The following is a 16,708-nucleotide window of genomic DNA, read 5'->3' as shown; positions in this document are numbered from 1 at the left end:
CTCTACTGCAGTATGTACCGTAGTAGTCGTTACTCAAGTATTTCAAGGGCAAAATCCACTACACATCATTCTGTACGATCTGAAAGTGAAGTCATTTGACATTAGTAGCAAGTGGTCGTGCGTACTATTCAATGTTCATGTATCTTCGCCACAAGGATGCTCAAGGATCGTCTTATAAACATAGCAGAATGAAAATGAACAGGGATTAGGGCCCGCAAGTTGGCCATATACCAAAGATCGAACCGAGAATGATGAAGTTGAAAAGATGGGAAATGCACAAGGCCACGTTAACATTTCTTCTGGAAAGGACCGTATATCTCCCACGAGATAGAATCCGATGCTCAAGCAGCACTGCAAGCTCCATTTACCTGTGTCTGGGGAGGTCCGACATCAACGGTCTGAGCACCAGTAATTGCAGTGACGCTGCGGTCAATGCCATTGAAAGTGCAGCGGACATTGCTGGTGGTAGACACGATGTGGGAGATGCTAAGAGGATTGGCTAAAGCGTACGATTGTTAGCATGGAAAACAACCCCTCTTGAAAGATGCGCGGAAATAACGTACTGATTGCAACAGAAGAGCCATCGAGCGGGAATGATTGACTGAACTGTACGTTGGCCGCCCCCTGGAAGGTGATGGCAACCTGACCCTGACCCCCAGATGGCGGCGGGTTTTGGGTCGGCGGGGGCTGTGGGCTGGAGCCCGACGCGACGCATGAGCCCTGCGTTTGTGTCTGGGGAGGACCGACATCCACAGTCGCGGCGCCGGAGACGACGGTGTTGCTGCGGTCGATGCCGATGAAGGTACAGGTGACGCCGGCAGTGCTTGACGCAATATGGGAGATGCTCAAGGGGTTGCCTGCCAGTGAACAATCTCGTCAGCTCTCATGTCTATTTACGTTAGATGGGCACTTGGGGGTTGAGCTCACTGATAGCGACACTGGATCCATCGGTGGGGAAGCTTTGGCTGAACTGGGCATCAGCTGCCCCGATAAAGGTGATTTGAACTTCGTTCTGCGCGCGAGGACGAAAAGGTGCACAGGAGACAAAAGAGGCAAGAATGAGAAGAACAGCCGAGTCTGCGAGGAAACGCATTGTGAATGATCTTGATCTTGATCTTGAAGAAATCCTGCCTGCAATAATTGTATTTGGGGGAGAATGCTATTGTTGAGGAACTCTGTTGGATGCTGATGAAGATTCGATGGCATGAAGATAGGAGGACGTCGGGGTTTATATAGACTTGATGAGGCAAGCTGATGCGCCTAGACTGGACGGAGGCTCTGCTCAATGTGTAGTCCGGCTTCAGGCAACAAATCTTTAATTAGAACTAAACAACAAAAGCCGTGGTAGAGTAACGGCTCAACCGGGCTCCGAACAGTGAGCACCTCGTACTCGAGTGCCCTCGGTAGACCCCGGGTTTCCATGACTTGAACCTAAGCTCAGATCATTGCCCCGGACTTGGCAGACATCCGTGAACTGGCATATACTAAATTTACCACACAACAGACTACCACCGTGGCCGATCCATGGGTCCATGAGCAAAACAACGTGAAAACAACGTGGTCTCGTGTTCGACCTACCTCGAAGACATCTGAGTCAATTACGAGTAGTTGCTCGTGTTCCCAATGCACGACTTAGTAATGCAAACCTTATATAGCTAAAGCCGTGGCTTTGTCCGGGGAATTCATAGCACCCGCACCGTATATGCACTGCCCGAACCTAAAGCTGAACACTCAAATCCGAACACGTCTACGATGACAGCGGGCTTATATTATTTTTGATGAGTGCTTTAAGCGATACTGAAACTTCTATACATTTGGAGACTGAGAGGTTTGATCAATGCATAGAGAAGACAAGTCACTTGCGTATGTATAGGTTGAGCGTTGCTCGCTGCGCTGTAGAGTAAAAGTCATGACATCATCCCGGAAAATAAAGGGTTGTTATACTGTTTAGGGCTGCTGCTTACCCTTTCAATTGCATCAATATATTTAAATTTAGATTCCCAACACGTAATTGCCTCAGAGCCTCTGTACAAGGCCCCCCGTCGTTACGAGGTACAGTGGGGGATATCCGACCTGATCAGGCCGACCCCGTAAACACTCTGTCACCCGCCGCTTCAAGCCCTACCTCCATCCCCCGAAAGACATCATCACTACAATCCTCATCATCATTAGCCACCACCAAACCCGGCTCGACCAGCCTGTCACAAATCTCCACCCCATTCGGCAAATCAATTTCCTCTGCCCAAGACCCCTCAAGCTCACGCTGTAGATGTCTCTTCGCGATCCACCAGAGCGCCACCTCGGGCGCGAGATCCACAAATCACGTCTCACCGACGTATCCGTAGATGGCCGCCCATGCCGGCACATTGTACCGTACAGCCAAGTCATATCTCTCGACGAGGTTGAAAGAGACGTCCGGCGAGACGGCGATAGCGCCGGCGGTAGGGTCACCGAGCGCGTGGTCGAAGTGCAGCGCCCGGATCGTCTGGCGCAGGCTGTCTTGCTGGCGTGGAGTGCCTTGATGAGGTGGAGGACGCTCGCTGCGTCGAAGGTACACTGCGCGCCGCGGCGGGCGTACGCCTCGGCCGCATTTGGAAGGGTGTCTAGATGGTGCTTAGGGTAGTAAAAGCCATCCATGGTAAGGGTGATGGCGAACGGGGTCGGGGAGAGGGCGTTTACGCGGTGCGTGACGGCAACAGCGATGGTGGATTTGCCGGAGTCCGAGAGCCGTTTAGGGCTACGATGATCCTTTGGTTGGTAAGAGAATAGGAGGGCTGGCGGTGGTAGTAGCATGGTTGGCCCAGTCTTATTGTTGTTGCATCTGGGGCGATTGACATTGATATAGGTGGATGCGCGGGACACACGAGAATCTGATAGACTTGTTCCATATGGTAGGGGGGGGCATTGACAAATTATTGAGGGAAGTAGACACCCGCCAGAGCTCCGCCGGATGGACATCTTTGTGTGTTGCGGCAAATCGAGACGGATGGCCGTGGTTGTATAGCATGAACAAGCGAAGCTTTCACCCAGCATTAGGTCATACGAGATCCTTGAGAACTGGAAAGCTGCTGTTCTGTGAGCTATTAGGGTTGTAGACACGTTTGTTGATTGGCTTGTCGTGATGCGTTGAAGTTCGGATCAAAGTCGACCGAGGAAAGTGGTCTATCGAGCGAATCAGTGCGAGCCCATTATAATCCTTCCAGTGTGTAAACAACGAGATAATAGAGAATAAAAAGCCTCAACACTTGCTTGCATCACATGTGATTCTTGTCTTTACTTGATAACATAAAATCATGAAGTGTTATCGTAGCCAGGACAAGGAAAGTACGACAGATAGTTTCCGTTTTGTATAGACTTATGTAACACACAGGTACCTTCAGAATCAGCATTACTCTGCTCTCATATAATAACAGATCTTCAATATAGTTGCAACATTTAGGGATTGCCGGGTCAAGGAGGCCCCTGCGCAACAATGACATGACCGAAAAGCGGGGTTCGTCTCGGTCGACACCATGCCGTGAGGCAACTCCGGGGATAATATCTCTACTTCTCCCGCACAACCAACCTGACAATAGACAGAACACTTGCAACAAGAATGACAGAGACAGTAAGTACGCAAGCATTTCTTTTTACTTTCAAGCTGCGCCATTGTTTACTAACGCATCGAGTCTCAGAACTTGTCTTGCGTTCTATACGGACCTGGGAAGGTCCGGTTCGAGGACCGGCCTGTACCCGAGATCGATGACCCTCACGATGTTTTGATCCGGATCTCATATGTGGGAGTGTGTGGTAGCGATGTAAGCGATTATCTGCTTGGCGTATCTCATTCCTTTTGACCAACAACTGACACGAAAGAACAAAAGGTTCACTTCTGGACTCACGGCGGCATAACAAGGATGGTATCTGACGAAGCCCCTCTCGTGATGGGCCACGAGGCATCCGGGATCATACACTCGGTGGGGGCAGCAGTCACAAACCTGCAAATAGGAGATCGTGTTGCCATCGAACCGGGGTTCCCGTGCCGACGATGCCAGCAATGCAAGACCGGACGCTACAACCTGTGTCCCGGCATGAGGTTCGCGGCGGATCCGCCAGACACGCACGGGACGCTGTGCCGGCTGTTCCGCATGCCAGCGGACTTTGTCTACAAGATCCCGGCCTCACTGAGCCTGGAGGAGGCTGTACTTGTCGAACCCCTGGCGGTCGCGGTGCATGGGGTTCGTCGGGCGGATGTGCGGCCAGGCCAGACGGTGTTGGTCCAGGGTGCTGGAACCATTGGGCTATTGACTGCGGCCGTTGCGATCGCTTATGGGGCGAGTGTGAAGAGCGTCGGTATCACGGATGTTAACGAGGCAAAGCTCGACTTCGCAAGAGAGTACCTGGGGTGCACAGCTCTCAGACCAGACACCGAGGCGACACCCAGAGCAGTCGCAGCTCAATTCAAGAAGGAAATGAGCCTTGAAAATGGAGTGAATGTGGTTCTGGAATGTACGGGGGTCGAGGCTTCCGCTCAAGCTGGGATTTACGCATTGGCGGCTGGCGGCGTCTTCGTGCAGATCGGGCTAGGAAAGCCACTGCAGGCGTTTCCTTTGCTGGACATGTTCGAAAAGGAGACGGTGTTCAAAACATCGTTTCGCTATGCACCCCGGGACTACGAAATTGCGCTCGATTTACTGGACTCCGAGAAGGTTGACCTGGCACCCTTGGTTAGTAGCACCGTGCCGTTCGAACGGGCTTCAGAAGCTTGGGAAAAGACACGCCGTGGGGAAGGAATCAAGAATTTGATTCAGGGTGTGCAGGAGTAGCTCGGTATATGCCCAATCATCCCCTCTTGCCCTGCGTGTGCTACATGATCCACTCTTGTGCTAAAATATACCGGAATTTGTGAATAAAACACGCCCGGAGTCATGAAAAATTTGCTGATTCAAGAACGAAGGTAGTGAATGGTTCACTGGTGCCGAAGCCTGTCTACAGGTATACTTCCGTCAGTAATTCCTGATCTATTGTCTTTATCGTCTGTTGATACTGTAGCTTTTGGCATCCACTGTTGGCAGTCGAACGCTCAGTCGCTTCATATTAGTCTATCTCAACTCGAATCCCTACTCCTGTTAAGCAGACCGAGATAGAAGCTAATGCTATCTACCATTTATTCTTCATGTAGTGCTGTGGTGCTGCACGTGGGCGTCGTGATTAAGCATGGAGATCCTACGTCTGCATATCGAAGCAGCTCTAAGTAGGTTCAAAATCACATATTTGGAAGACAAGTAAGACTCGAGCCAAATTTTATAACTGCCGTACCGCAGGAAGGAGCAAGCGCTGGGTGAAGTATGAGGATGGGGGCTTGTGGCAGGCACTTTGTCTGGAATGATGCTAGCGGGTCATGCCTATTCACTTAATACTCAGGTATCGGGAACTGAGCCAAGCCAGGAAGTTTCTTCTTCAGGTCAATCACTCGAGAAACCTAATATATGGAGGACTAGGGCCCTCAAGTTATACAAACAAAGCCAGAAAATCGGGAATGAAGCTCATTGATAATTCGAAGTTTACCGGTGACATAGTTGAAATACCCTCGACGACTCACTTGCTACGGAGGATCTCATGAAACATAATGTGGTTCACTTGCGGAGAAAAAGGAGGCAGGCGCTGTTTAGTGAGAGGACCGGATAAAATAGAGTTTCCTGCATTTTGTGACCGTAATCAAGAGAATAGGCAATATGAAGATTGCTCTTCTCATTAGAGAAATGCTCTGTATGTCCAATGGCAAGGCCCAATGATTTAAGAGTACAGCTGGATATGGAAAGAAAAAGCAATTAATTACCAAGGCGTTGTGCAGTAAAAGCAAGAATGTCAATCAAGCAAACACATTTCTATGCTAACTCCTCAGCTTCGCGTGCAATGATCCAGAAGCAGGATTTGCGCATCCTGGTGCTTGACGGGTTGACCCATGGATGATTGAATTGACTAACAGGCGAGATACGCGGTCGAGTCGTAGGGTCTAGGATCTTAGGATGCTTATAATCATTTATCATCCCACCTGGAACGGCCTTGAATATCGATCTCCCTGTCGTGCTAAGCTAATGACTGTTGGTGGAGCTGGATGTCTTGTTGATGCTTTTGACACATTCTTTCGTTCTTCCACTTTTCGCGAAACGTCAAAAGGGGGGTTCCTCCTCCTCCATATGGTTTAGAAAATGGGAAGGCTGGAGGGAATTCTTTTTTACTAGAATGAAAGGATAAAGATCTTTCATAAAGTTGTGAATTGAATTTTGAACAACTAGATCGCTATTCTCTGCATTAGTACACAGAATCTTTGATCGGAATCTTCGTTCTCGGAACACACAGAAGATTTATTGCCCATGTAATTCTGGTACTTTGCGTTTTCCTCGCTGATCGACCAGACAAACGACCTCAACCGCGCGTAAAAGCATCGAAGCCAGGAAGTATCAGTGTGAGGTGTAAAGCGGATAGGATAGACCTAGTCTGTCTTGGCGTGGGATGCCTCAGTTTGATAGCAGTTGCAGGACGCAATCCACACCTTTTTCAGGCCCCGAGCGAGATCAAACAGAGACAGGGTCATTATCATTGTCAGGGACATCATCGCTCGAATAGCCCAAAACATCTGTGAAATTCCTGTTCCACCTGACCCGTAATACGTTATCCAGTACCAGTGACCGTGTTCGAAAAACCTGTTTCTTTTCGCTTTGTCGTTCTTGCCAATCATGGCGTTGAGAAACACCACCCAGTGACTTAGCAAAATCAAGAGCGCTAGTTTCCACATGAATGCAGACATCAGATCTGTGTTGCAGAATCGCAAGGACCACAGCGACAAGGGCCACCCGGATACGGGCTCCAGCCTGTTGGTAGGGTTCATCTCCAAGGACCACCAGACTTGGGCCATCAGATTCATATAGCGAAGTGGGGGGTAGTTCAGAAACTTATTTATCCACTTCACGTAGCGTTTGCTCACTAGGTTCAGACAGGTTTCCAAACCTATATCTTCCTCCACGTCTGATCCTTCCCGCTTACTGGCATCATCCGGAAGGTGGCGCTCGTTCCTGGGTCTGTCGTCTTCCAGATTCACCTGCAGGGAATCGAACGAAGACATATTGGATATTGGTCTTGAGACAAGATGATATCACAGAGAAAGTACCGGCTTCATGTGGCGATGGCTTGGCTGAACATAGGCAAAGCAAGAGTGTTGCGGCCTGCTTGTAACTTCACAACAGAGAACTCAGACAGTCATGAGAAATTACCAGGGTTATATAAGGGAAGAAGTTAAGGGTCCCTGATATTCGAACCTCGAGGTTCTTTCATATCGTGTAAAGCAATTTAGGGAGATTTCCCCTTGTTTGTGATGCCCGTTGTTCCATTTAGGAGAGCGAAGCTACAGAACAAAAACCTCCGGGGAGACGACATGGAAATCTCCTTGTGGGACTTTTCGGCACAATGGGGCTTGGTGCATCTAACCTGTCGAAACAGATATCCTGCCCTTCTCCCCAACCTCTTTCGTAGCAGTATTGTTGCTTCGTCGTTTCTTTTCAAAACCGAAAGACACAGAGATATAGCGTATGATCTACAATATCATCAAGTAAGGTTGCCTGTCGATATACCTTAACCTAACTGTTTGACCTTTCTGCAGTGGTAGGTCAATCAGTATGAGAGTGGGTGCTCATAATATGAGGCATGTAAAAGTGATTAGATCTCAGTTGCTACCGCCTCAGATCTTCACTTCTTGGGGGAATAATGTGGACCTAGTGTGCGGGTATGGAAGGCACCCCCGAGGATTCAGTTGCCGTGGCAGCATAAAGGGTACTCCTTAGCACTGGCCCAAAAAAATAATAATTCCGACATAGATCATATGCTTTATGGCATTTCACGTCCTTTACAAACTGTTTCTGTCTAGCTCAACTGTACACGCAACAGCACGCCATCTGCCCCTTCAGCCAGCTTTTTCTCGCCCTTGCCTTGTTCACTAAAGGTGAAGATACTCTCTGCTGGATCAATTTCGAGCGACCTGTATATCACTTCTGGTAGATTTCTCTATTGACTCTTGGATCTAAATACGCCTACACACAACAAAAAGCTATTCACATGAACATCTTACAGTACAAGCTTCTATGCAAAATTGGTTTTTAGTTACCAGAGCGCAACGTCCGGCCTCTTTATATTTTCTTAATCCTTCTTTTTCATCCTTTCTGCCTGGACTCTCCCATCTTGTTTCCTTCATTCCTCCTCTCCCATACGAGAAGATTATCCAAGACAACGGACCCTCATAGAAGCAAAGTGCCACGCATTGTCTATCTAGCGCATCCCCGTGGTGAGGATCTCCGACTCAACGAGTCCTCGAAAAAAGATGTTGAATGCGCGGAGGGCAGCAAGGCGACTGCCATCATACGAAGAAAATTCGATGCGCCCGTTGTGCCCAAAGACGCGCAGCTGTCGCTGGGGAGCAGGGGTCTCCCAGAAGAACCGAGCCCTGCTTCGATAGAAACAAATCGCACCCATGGGCCTGTAGGGGGGGTGAGCCCTCGGGTCCAGCGCTCGAGTTGCGCGCCAGTGGTTCCGAACCATCTGCATCACCAGGGCCCAGTTGTTCTCGAGGAGGAGTTCGTTGTTCAGAAGGAATAGCGGTCGCTCTCCACAAGGTCCGTCATGCACGCAAACGTACAACTCCTCGCTCGCGGGGCCGGGACATCGTGGCGGGAGACGGTTACGCGTGGTTCGTTGTTGACGTTCCTGCTCCATGCTTACCGATAGGGGTTATGCAGTCAGTCTTGGGGGGACCTGGTGCGACGATCTGAAACGTTCTTCTCTGGGGGAGTGGTTCAAGTTTGTTGGAATGACTTAAGGATTTTTCATGGGGTAGGATAGTGACGCGGTGTATTTATAGTCGGAGATTGTGGTGTTTGTTTTTTCCCTATCATGATTCAGATAAGATCTCCTTTTTTTTAATGATGGATACCACGTGAATCAGGCGATATGAAGGTTGATTCCGGGAAAGCTCTAATAAGATATTGCAGAATAAAGAACCGAGTGTGTAAGAATGGAGGAAGTTGCCGCTTGTTGAGCTTATACTGACAGAAAACTGCCGATTTTCTCTTGAGTAAAAGGCAAATTCTCTGCTAAATACCAATGTCTTGCAGCACTGTTGAATAAGATCTATCGATAGATAAGATTTTAGTATCAATCTGACCTGGTCCTGAGCACCGGTTTCTGAGCGGCGAAGAATTGAAAACCCTAGGAAGGTGTTTGTGAAAAAAAAGGAGGACAATCGACATACTTTCGTTATATGTATGCTTCCTCTTGTTAGTAAGGGTCTTGAGCCGGGCCCTGGAACGCTGTTGGATGAGATGGACAGTGTCGGGCTTACGTTCTAGAAAAAACCCCATCGACTCAAAATGAACATGATCAAAATAAGGAATGTTGACTGAATTACTATATATAAGATTGATTTCTCTGCTAGGTACGAGATCAAATGGTAAGGGAGGGTTAGATTTTGAAACTAATCCAAGATCAAACTGAGAGCAGTATATACCACCTAGGCCTTATATTAGAGACTCGGTTATGAAGCATCAGCCGTCGACTTGACCCTCGGTGCTTGACCGATACCACCTTAGATACCGATATAGCTAACACATTGTTCTATCCAACTGTTTCGCCGTACCTAAAAAAAATCGTCGAACACCAGTAACAACTCACAGAACCGCCATCCAAGTCTTGCCAACTGTGCCAACTCGGAAAAATACTCGCCCTTATCTATCCTTCATCTGTAGGGAACACATTTGTACAAGTTTTCTTAGCCTTGAAACCCAACACAAATCAATAAGCAGTCTGAGGGTCTCACTCACCGCGGCAGGAGTGTCAGGAAGCCAGCTTGATGCAGGTGTACCGCCCGCCCGTCGATGCAAATACAAGCGTTGCGCGCCTGAAGACGAAGCCTCCCTCCGCCCCTTGCCCCTTGAGCCCATCGCGCAGAGCACGGAAGAGGGACGGCTCGGAAGCGGTTTGAACGGTACGAATCCACCCCGGTCTTCTCAACGGTGTCCGAGGATCGGTCCGCAGCCACATGAAACAGAAGCAGAAGTTTTTTAAACTGAAGAAGAATCAGACGACAGGTCGAGGGATCAACCGGGCAGGTACTCGAGATGCTGCCATCGCTGATGAGTTGTGGGGTAGCGATGGGTGCGACGACGAAGCGGGAGGCATCACGGCCCAAACGACTGCCGTCTCGCCCCAGGATGCTGAGCGATATCCCGCCGTTCTGCCCAATCCAGGGCAGGTCCAACGGGAGGCCATTGCAAGACAGGAGGCGAGAGACTCCTTTTTGATCCTCCGCATAGGATGCAAGAGGCATAGGACAGAGAAATGGAAGATTCCGAAGAAGGCAGCACTCCTGCGGCCGCTGCCCGGCCCAACCGGAAGGCCACGTAACCGTCCAAGGTAGCCAAGCCAAAGCAGGCCCGGCCGGGAGGAGTGTCCAAGGCGTCATGAGCCGGTTTAACTTCCCGGCAACGGGCGGTCGATTTTGAGGCTGGGGTGCAGGGTGAAGTCACACAGCTCGATGCCACTCAGCGGGACAGAACAAACCCTGTCAGCACAGGTGTGAGGGATGTGATGCGCGACGAGGCCAATTATCCGGCTTCCCTTGTGGTTGGTAGTATCAATAAGGTTCTCCTGGCGGTTCGTCACCAGAAGGGCGAGTGACGATCACCTTTCCCGCTTACCAGCGAGGAGAATGGATGGTGACGGACGCGGACTCGGTGGACTCCGCACATCCAGTGGAGGCGCAGGCGATCGCCGAGCGGTATGCCCCAAACCCAGAGCAGGAGGCCCGTTTCTATGATCGTCCACTACAGAAAGTTGCTGTGGACCGGTGTGTCCGCGCAGCAATCGACGACGGAAGTTTCACGGTCCTCATGGATTTGGGAAGAGGCCTCGCAGTGACGCGGAAGCTGGTGGCCTCAGTGACACAATTGCTCCAGAATGTTGGAACCGCCGGGCCAGTCATAGAAGAAGAGGAATTGTAGCGCGTCCGGGATAGTCTGGGCGGTCCGGCCGACCAACGGGCCACTGTGCGAGTTCCTGGGAGTCCCCGTGCCCGACGTGCCTTTCCCCAATGTCAATAACACCGAGCAATTCCTGGCGGGTCGCCGGAGGCGCTGGTGGCGCACGGTGGGGTTCATACTTGCAAAGTTGTCGACGCCGGTCTTGGCCGCCGCGTGGTGGTGTTGGGGCCGGAGGGCTACGTGGCTCTGGTTCCGGTGGTGAGTACGGATAGGTACTTAGTAGATTGTGAATAGAGCGGGCCAAGACGAAAATATGAACGAATCTATGCGGAATCCGCCGCTTCGGATCTTGTCTGTCCTGTAGTCCCGCTATCAAACTATGATGTATGAGTACCAGTATTTCAGGGCCGGGAGGATATCATGGTTCGATCACACCCGTTCTACATATGCGCAACAAGACGAGAAAAAAAAAAAAGAAAAAAACTACACCGAGCCCCAGCTAGTTTGGAAGTATCAGTACGGGTTACGGGTCTAAGAAAATTACACAAGATCCTTCTTAACAATGAACCCATAAATATACGTGTTGGGCAAGGAGACGATAGTATAAATCGCAAATCGGACTCTCAGCTCATACCCGAGTCAACCCGCTGAGCCTTCGCCTCATGGCCGGCGTTGACCTTGATCAATTGCATCTCACTGTCCCGGGACCGACGAAAAGACCATTTAGTCTGATCCCAGAGGCCGTCAAAAGCAGAGGCCCGGATGTAGCACAGTCAGCGCGATAACCGCGATAGCAACCATCGCCCCCTCGAGAGTCAAGAAGAGCACTTGGTTGTTGGCTAATGAACTATGGAACCCCCCTTTGAGCTCCGCAACTCGGAAGACTGATCGCACGAAAATGGTCACGGTGGCAAGGGCCAGACCTGAAAAGAGATATAGTAAGCTTTCCGCAAGAATCAAATTTGTCAAGGAAGTGCTTACCGGCTAGGAAGGCTTTCCAGCGAAGGGTATGGCGAAGATCACGCATACGCGTCTCCGGGTTCAGGGCATGGGGGCTCTTATATACTCGCCATGCGTAGTTAAGACAGAGGGCCATGAAGAGAATAAGGGACGCTACCTGGCTCGCCAGCCCGGCGATCATAATGTTGATGCCATCCTGGGCAAAATCAAACTGATCAGCATCTGCACTGAGGTAATAGCACCGCCTGCTGCTTGCAGAATAAGCGAGACTAGATCACAGGCTATAAAGACAATTGTATCTGTCTTGGAACGGAGATAAGAGATTCCCTCGCCATAGACAATCACGATGCGGCCTAAGTAGATATAGATAAAGGCACTGAGAAAGGCTGGTCCAATAGTCAAACAGATTAGGTATCTGGTATCGTGGTCAGAGTCGGAACGAAGAGCTGTGAGTAAGCAGTGGCTGGGTGAAAAAGCAAACGTACTCCAAGTACGGGTTGAAGCGGAAGGGGTTGGAATGTAATTGTATATGTCTGATATACTTAATAATCTCCAGGACGAGGCCCCCAAAAAGACCAGCTAAGTAGCCCCAAGTCCGGTAGCGCACAGTCAAAACCAGTTGAGCAGCTAGTAGCATGGCAAACAAAGTCAAGTAGAAAGTATTACCGGCCAATGATGGGATATGGTAAACATACGCCTCTGTGATGGGACAGATTTCTAAAGTGCAATAGTCCGAAAGATCGGTTGAGTTAGTCATGATATGTGACTAATGAGGTGAAGAATGAGGAACGCTGGTTGAAAATGCATGGAGAGAAGATTAGGGCTCCTGGTGAATGATACTTAGCCATAGAAGTCGATAGTAGCCCAATGTGGGTCGGAGTCTGTCCGTGTTCATGTCTGTGTTTGGTCTCTGCATTGTGGTGGCTGAGTAACCTGTGACCATACCATTACCCATTACGCACGCCCACGATCTATCCCAGGGGTATCTCTTGGCCATCCAAGATTTCCAGGATATTTAGCTGCAATAGATTTGCTGGCTCGGTGCGGCCCCGGACACCGACACGGACACGGACAAGGATAAGCACACGGTTTAGAGCACGGACTAGAACACGGACAAGGACAGAGACACGGACACGGACACGCAGTCTAGCTAAGCCACCTATTTTCCTAGACCTCTGATTCTTTACTGTGCAGTACCCTCTTTCGTCATGCTCAGAGATCGAACTTCTGTCCCTCTCCAATACCTGTCGGAGGCCGGAGAACTTCCATGATGCTACCAAGTAAAATACTGAAGCAGCAGGCCATGAAGTGCCGGTCTATTCTGCCAACTCTTTTCTTGTCACCTCAACTCGAAGCCCTAATTATTCGAGCCCGTCAGGGTCCCTTCCTAACCTGTGTCACGCTCTATCTGCTCATCACCTTCCTCTCATGGCTGGCATCTTTCCTTCATTTCCGCACATCGCTGCATGACAATCTCATCACTCACGAGCATCTTGCTCCAGAAACCACCCCAGTAGCCCACATCGAGCAGCCAATCCAATGGGCTCCCCCCTCCATTAGCGATGGAACAGAGAACACCAACAACAACAGCGCTGTCGCCACCGCACCCATCCCGCAAATAATCCATCGCATGTGGCGGCACCTCACCTCAGACATTCCCTCGGAATGGAGCAACGCAACGACCTCCTGTCAGGCCCAGAACCCCGTGTACCAGCAATACATCTGGACCGACAAGACCGCGCACCAGTTCATTGCCCGGCATTTCCCGTGGTACCTCGCCACCTACACGGACCACCTCCTGCCGATGCAGCGCGTCGACGCGCTCCGCTATTTACTCCTCTGGCACTACGGGGGAGTCTTCTTGGATCCGGAGTTGGGCTGTGGTCGCTCGCTGGGGCCTCTGCTATCAGCTGGAAACGTGCAGCAGGGCCATGTGCTGTTGCCACAGCGCTGGCCCTACGGCGTCGGCACGGAAATGATGGCTAGTCCCCCGGGGCATCCGTTCATCATCAAACTGGCTCTGACGGCCCATGCTCACCGCTGGTCAGGCATCCCGGCCTATGTCATGGCTTTCGCGGAATCGGGCTCCGTGGTGGTCAGTCGTGCCCTGGCGGTGTGGCTACGGTCGGTTGCTGGTGGTGGTGGTAGCGCGCAGACTACGATCGCCATCGTTCCTTCGGCCCTGTTTGACGACGCGGAATCAGGGGAAGCATTCTTTGTACGGTGCGCAGGGCAGACGCCGCGCGGGGATGAAGTCGCCGTTGCAGAGCATGTATTCGGGAACTGGCTCGGGTGGTGCGGAGCAGGCTTGTCGCTGGCGGGCATGGCTCTAGTGATCTTTGGTCTTACCTCCCAGCCAAAAAGAAGCGTGACTCAACTTCTTGTATAAATCTAGTCTGTACGTACATACTCCTACTTTGGCAAAACCTCTATCTTTAGCCAAATCCAGTAGATCCCTGCGTCATCCAATCGGCAAACATATCATCAAAGGCAGCACTCGGAGACAACCCGGGCCACTGGAAGTCAAAGTCATCTCGCGGGACCGCAGCATAACCATTCAATTCCTCTTCAGCGGGGATCTCCGCGATGCCGGTGTTCCTCGTTGACGAGGCTTCGCCAGCGCCCACCGGCAAAGACTCATTCAGCTGCTGCTGGGATCGGGACAGGCTCCGACTTTCAAACCACCACTGCGCCCGCTTGAGTCGCTTCTCGTAGTTGTAAAACACGTCACAATCGCCGCGGGCGTCTATCTGGGAGGTGACCAGTGCCTGGATACGGAGAACACACCGGCTTAGCATGGCAGAGAGGTTAAGCGCGCGGGTTAAATCCATTGTATGGGGGTGGATTGAGGGGTCTGCCGCGGTGACTACCAGCTTGCAGGCCAGCGTCACGGCAAAGCCGAGCTGTACCCAGCCTGTATTATTAAAAGCCATCTCCTGACGCAGGGGCAGGGCAATATAAAAGTCCAGTAATGTACGCGCTGCGGTCAGCCCTATACGCAGGATTTTAATCTGGAAGGGCGAATCGTGACGCGGGTGCTGGATGCTCGGTTTATGGTCAAACAGTATTACTTGGCAGAGGTGGAGCTCGGCTGTATAGTACTGCATCAGGAGAAGATCTAGATCGGGATACTTAGTTCTGGGAGCCGCGCGTGGGTCACCTACGGTTCTCGGTAAGAGAGAAGGGGAGCTGCTCCCGGTATAGATCTAGCTCCGACCACAGTTCAAGGTAGCTCTTTTCGAGTGCATCTGAGTTCTGGGTCTTGGGGGTATGCTGGAATAGTTAATCCTGTAATAGTAAATTCTGCGATAAAATTGGTTATATAATAGTTAACCTTAGGCAAGGAACATGCCCAGAATAGAGAGGATTCCTGGATGGGGAGTCGTGGGATTGGAAATCTCGGAATTTATTGTTTTCCAGAAAGATTTAGATTAGCACTATTTTTGATGGATTAGCTAGTACCGAAGTTGGTGCCTTTACTATGCATATTGCTACAGATCTTGCTTCCACCCCTCCGGAAACATCGCGTTTTCCTTCCGGGTAATATAATGACAATATATCCTATCCATTATTGAAGGCATTTAGTTGAGGATCCTGCAGATAGTTTAGAGGTTAGAGCCTCATACTTTCGGTTCTGTCGCTACGAGATTAGCGTATTCCCAACATCAGACAGTTGGACACTAACTTACCTACTGCGTGATTTATTCCTATTATCGTCACGGCCCACAATACACCCCCCCGTCCATGTCATCCATATCCTCCCACGAATTCCTCACCTCCTCGCCATCGCCCATCATCTTCCAGAGATCCCACATCGCCCGGGGCGAACATTCCATCCACCCGGGGAAACTGTCATACTGGTCCACTGTCGGCCACGCCTCGACCACCTTCACGAACCGCGTCGTTTCGAGGACGTGGTTGGGCCCCTCCGCCTCCAGGGCCTCTACCGATGCATCCAGCAGCGTGAGCAGGGACTCCTCGTCGATGACAATGCACATGCGATCCGAGTTAAAGAAGTCACGTCGGCCCTGTCCTTCAACAACGGCCTCGAAGTGATCCCGGACTGACTCCATTGAGGCCCCCGCAAACCGCGCCGCATCTCCAACGACGATGGACTGATATTTAGCCCAGATGCCCTGGTAGATGGCGTGATCTACGCCGGGGGAATTCTCGCTGTAGGAGGCGCACTCGGAAAAGAGCGATTTCTTGACGCAGGCGTCGAGGTAGCGGAGGATGGTGGGAAATGCGGCGTCCGCCTGGGCGGAGAAGGTGGTGCGGTAGATGGTGTAGCCCCAGTGCGGCTCGCTTTGGAGTCTGTTGTGCAACTCCGCGGTGGATCCGGGCGGCGGTGCGAATGACATTTTGGGTATCAGGAGGAAAGGGGGAGACGGTAAGGAGAGAAAAGGTGGGAGACGAGGGAAGAAGAAGAATCGCAATGGGGAGACGAGCTAAAATAGTCGCTCGGCTTGTCTTAAAATCATAATGATTACAAAACCCAGAAGAAAATAATAATATAAAAGCTATTAGAAAGTTAAAGTTTTCCTTAATTCTAGCCAGGGATATACTAGTAACTGGTTTTGATAATCTATAATAAAAAAATATCAAATATATTATATAATCTTCTTATATTTTTTTATATATATATAACCATAGTACAGTGATTTCAAATTTCTTTATATAAATTCTTTTCTGTAGAAGGATTATATATAGCAAAAGATAAGGAGTATCTTCTTTGTATAAAA

At 50.4% G+C, this 16,708-nt stretch overlaps 9 protein-coding genes across 9 annotated transcripts; 3 read left to right on the top strand and 6 right to left on the bottom strand.

Annotated features, from left to right (window-relative positions):
• Window positions 1-113: 113 nt before the first annotated feature.
• BO97DRAFT_11431 (uncharacterized protein) lies at window positions 114-1,171 on the bottom strand. The gene is made up of 3 exons (XM_025689926.1): window positions 928-1,171; window positions 564-857; window positions 114-499 (listed from the first exon to the last, which is right to left on the bottom strand). Exons 1-3 carry the CDS (start codon window positions 1,091-1,093, stop codon window positions 342-344), a joined length of 618 nt encoding a protein of 205 aa, XP_025556794.1. The 5' UTR covers window positions 1,094-1,171; the 3' UTR covers window positions 114-341.
• Window positions 1,172-2,320: 1,149 nt separating this feature from the next.
• On the bottom strand, window positions 2,321-2,793 carry BO97DRAFT_419875 (uncharacterized protein; the record flags this gene model as incomplete). Its single annotated transcript, XM_025696604.1, has 2 exons — window positions 2,321-2,499; window positions 2,556-2,793. 2 exons carry the CDS (start codon window positions 2,791-2,793, stop codon window positions 2,321-2,323), a joined length of 417 nt encoding a protein of 138 aa, XP_025556793.1.
• Window positions 2,794-3,574: 781 nt separating this feature from the next.
• BO97DRAFT_359593 (NAD(P)-dependent alcohol dehydrogenase) lies at window positions 3,575-4,903 on the top strand. The gene is made up of 3 exons (XM_025692329.1): window positions 3,575-3,607; window positions 3,675-3,797; window positions 3,864-4,903. Exons 1-3 carry the CDS (start codon window positions 3,596-3,598, stop codon window positions 4,803-4,805), a joined length of 1,077 nt encoding a protein of 358 aa, XP_025556792.1. The 5' UTR covers window positions 3,575-3,595; the 3' UTR covers window positions 4,806-4,903.
• A 1,572-nt stretch (window positions 4,904-6,475) lies between these two features.
• On the bottom strand, window positions 6,476-7,105 carry BO97DRAFT_419873 (uncharacterized protein; the record flags this gene model as incomplete). Its single annotated transcript, XM_025696603.1, has 1 exon — window positions 6,476-7,105. The coding sequence occupies one exon, from the start codon at window positions 7,103-7,105 to the stop codon at window positions 6,476-6,478; it is 630 nt and encodes a 209-aa protein (XP_025556791.1).
• A 2,961-nt stretch (window positions 7,106-10,066) lies between these two features.
• BO97DRAFT_419872 (uncharacterized protein) lies at window positions 10,067-11,027 on the top strand (the record flags this gene model as incomplete). Its single annotated transcript, XM_025696602.1, has 2 exons — window positions 10,067-10,427; window positions 10,693-11,027. 2 exons carry the CDS (start codon window positions 10,067-10,069, stop codon window positions 11,025-11,027), a joined length of 696 nt encoding a protein of 231 aa, XP_025556790.1.
• Window positions 11,028-11,629: 602 nt separating this feature from the next.
• Window positions 11,630-12,787, bottom strand: BO97DRAFT_448147 (RTA1 domain-containing protein; the record flags this gene model as incomplete). The annotated part of the gene is made up of 5 exons (XM_025698822.1): window positions 12,452-12,787; window positions 12,195-12,381; window positions 11,988-12,162; window positions 11,778-11,929; window positions 11,630-11,734 (listed from the first exon to the last, which is right to left on the bottom strand). Exons 1-5 carry the CDS (start codon window positions 12,721-12,723, stop codon window positions 11,630-11,632), a joined length of 891 nt encoding a protein of 296 aa, XP_025556789.1. The 5' UTR covers window positions 12,724-12,787.
• A 392-nt stretch (window positions 12,788-13,179) lies between these two features.
• On the top strand, window positions 13,180-14,387 carry BO97DRAFT_11414 (glycosyltransferase family 32 protein). The gene has a single exon (XM_025689924.1). It carries the CDS (start codon window positions 13,234-13,236, stop codon window positions 14,353-14,355), a length of 1,122 nt encoding a protein of 373 aa, XP_025556788.1. The 5' UTR covers window positions 13,180-13,233; the 3' UTR covers window positions 14,356-14,387.
• A 14-nt stretch (window positions 14,388-14,401) lies between these two features.
• BO97DRAFT_448133 (uncharacterized protein) lies at window positions 14,402-15,155 on the bottom strand (the record flags this gene model as incomplete). The annotated part of the gene is made up of 1 exon (XM_025698821.1): window positions 14,402-15,155. Exon 1 carries the CDS (start codon window positions 15,071-15,073, stop codon window positions 14,402-14,404), a length of 672 nt encoding a protein of 223 aa, XP_025556787.1. The 5' UTR covers window positions 15,074-15,155.
• Window positions 15,156-15,403: 248 nt separating this feature from the next.
• Window positions 15,404-16,356, bottom strand: BO97DRAFT_11412 (uncharacterized protein). Its single transcript, XM_025689923.1, has 2 exons — window positions 15,656-16,356; window positions 15,404-15,600 (listed from the first exon to the last, which is right to left on the bottom strand). Exon 1 carries the CDS (start codon window positions 16,325-16,327, stop codon window positions 15,683-15,685), a length of 645 nt encoding a protein of 214 aa, XP_025556786.1. The 5' UTR covers window positions 16,328-16,356; the 3' UTR covers window positions 15,404-15,600; window positions 15,656-15,682.
• Window positions 16,357-16,708: the final 352 nt, after the last annotated feature.

Source organism: Aspergillus homomorphus (assembly GCF_003184865.1).
Source record: "Aspergillus homomorphus CBS 101889 unplaced genomic scaffold BO97scaffold_1, whole genome shotgun sequence".
NCBI lineage: Eukaryota > Fungi > Ascomycota > Eurotiomycetes > Eurotiales > Aspergillaceae > Aspergillus > Aspergillus homomorphus.
This window is presented reverse-complemented; position numbering and strand designations above follow the sequence as displayed.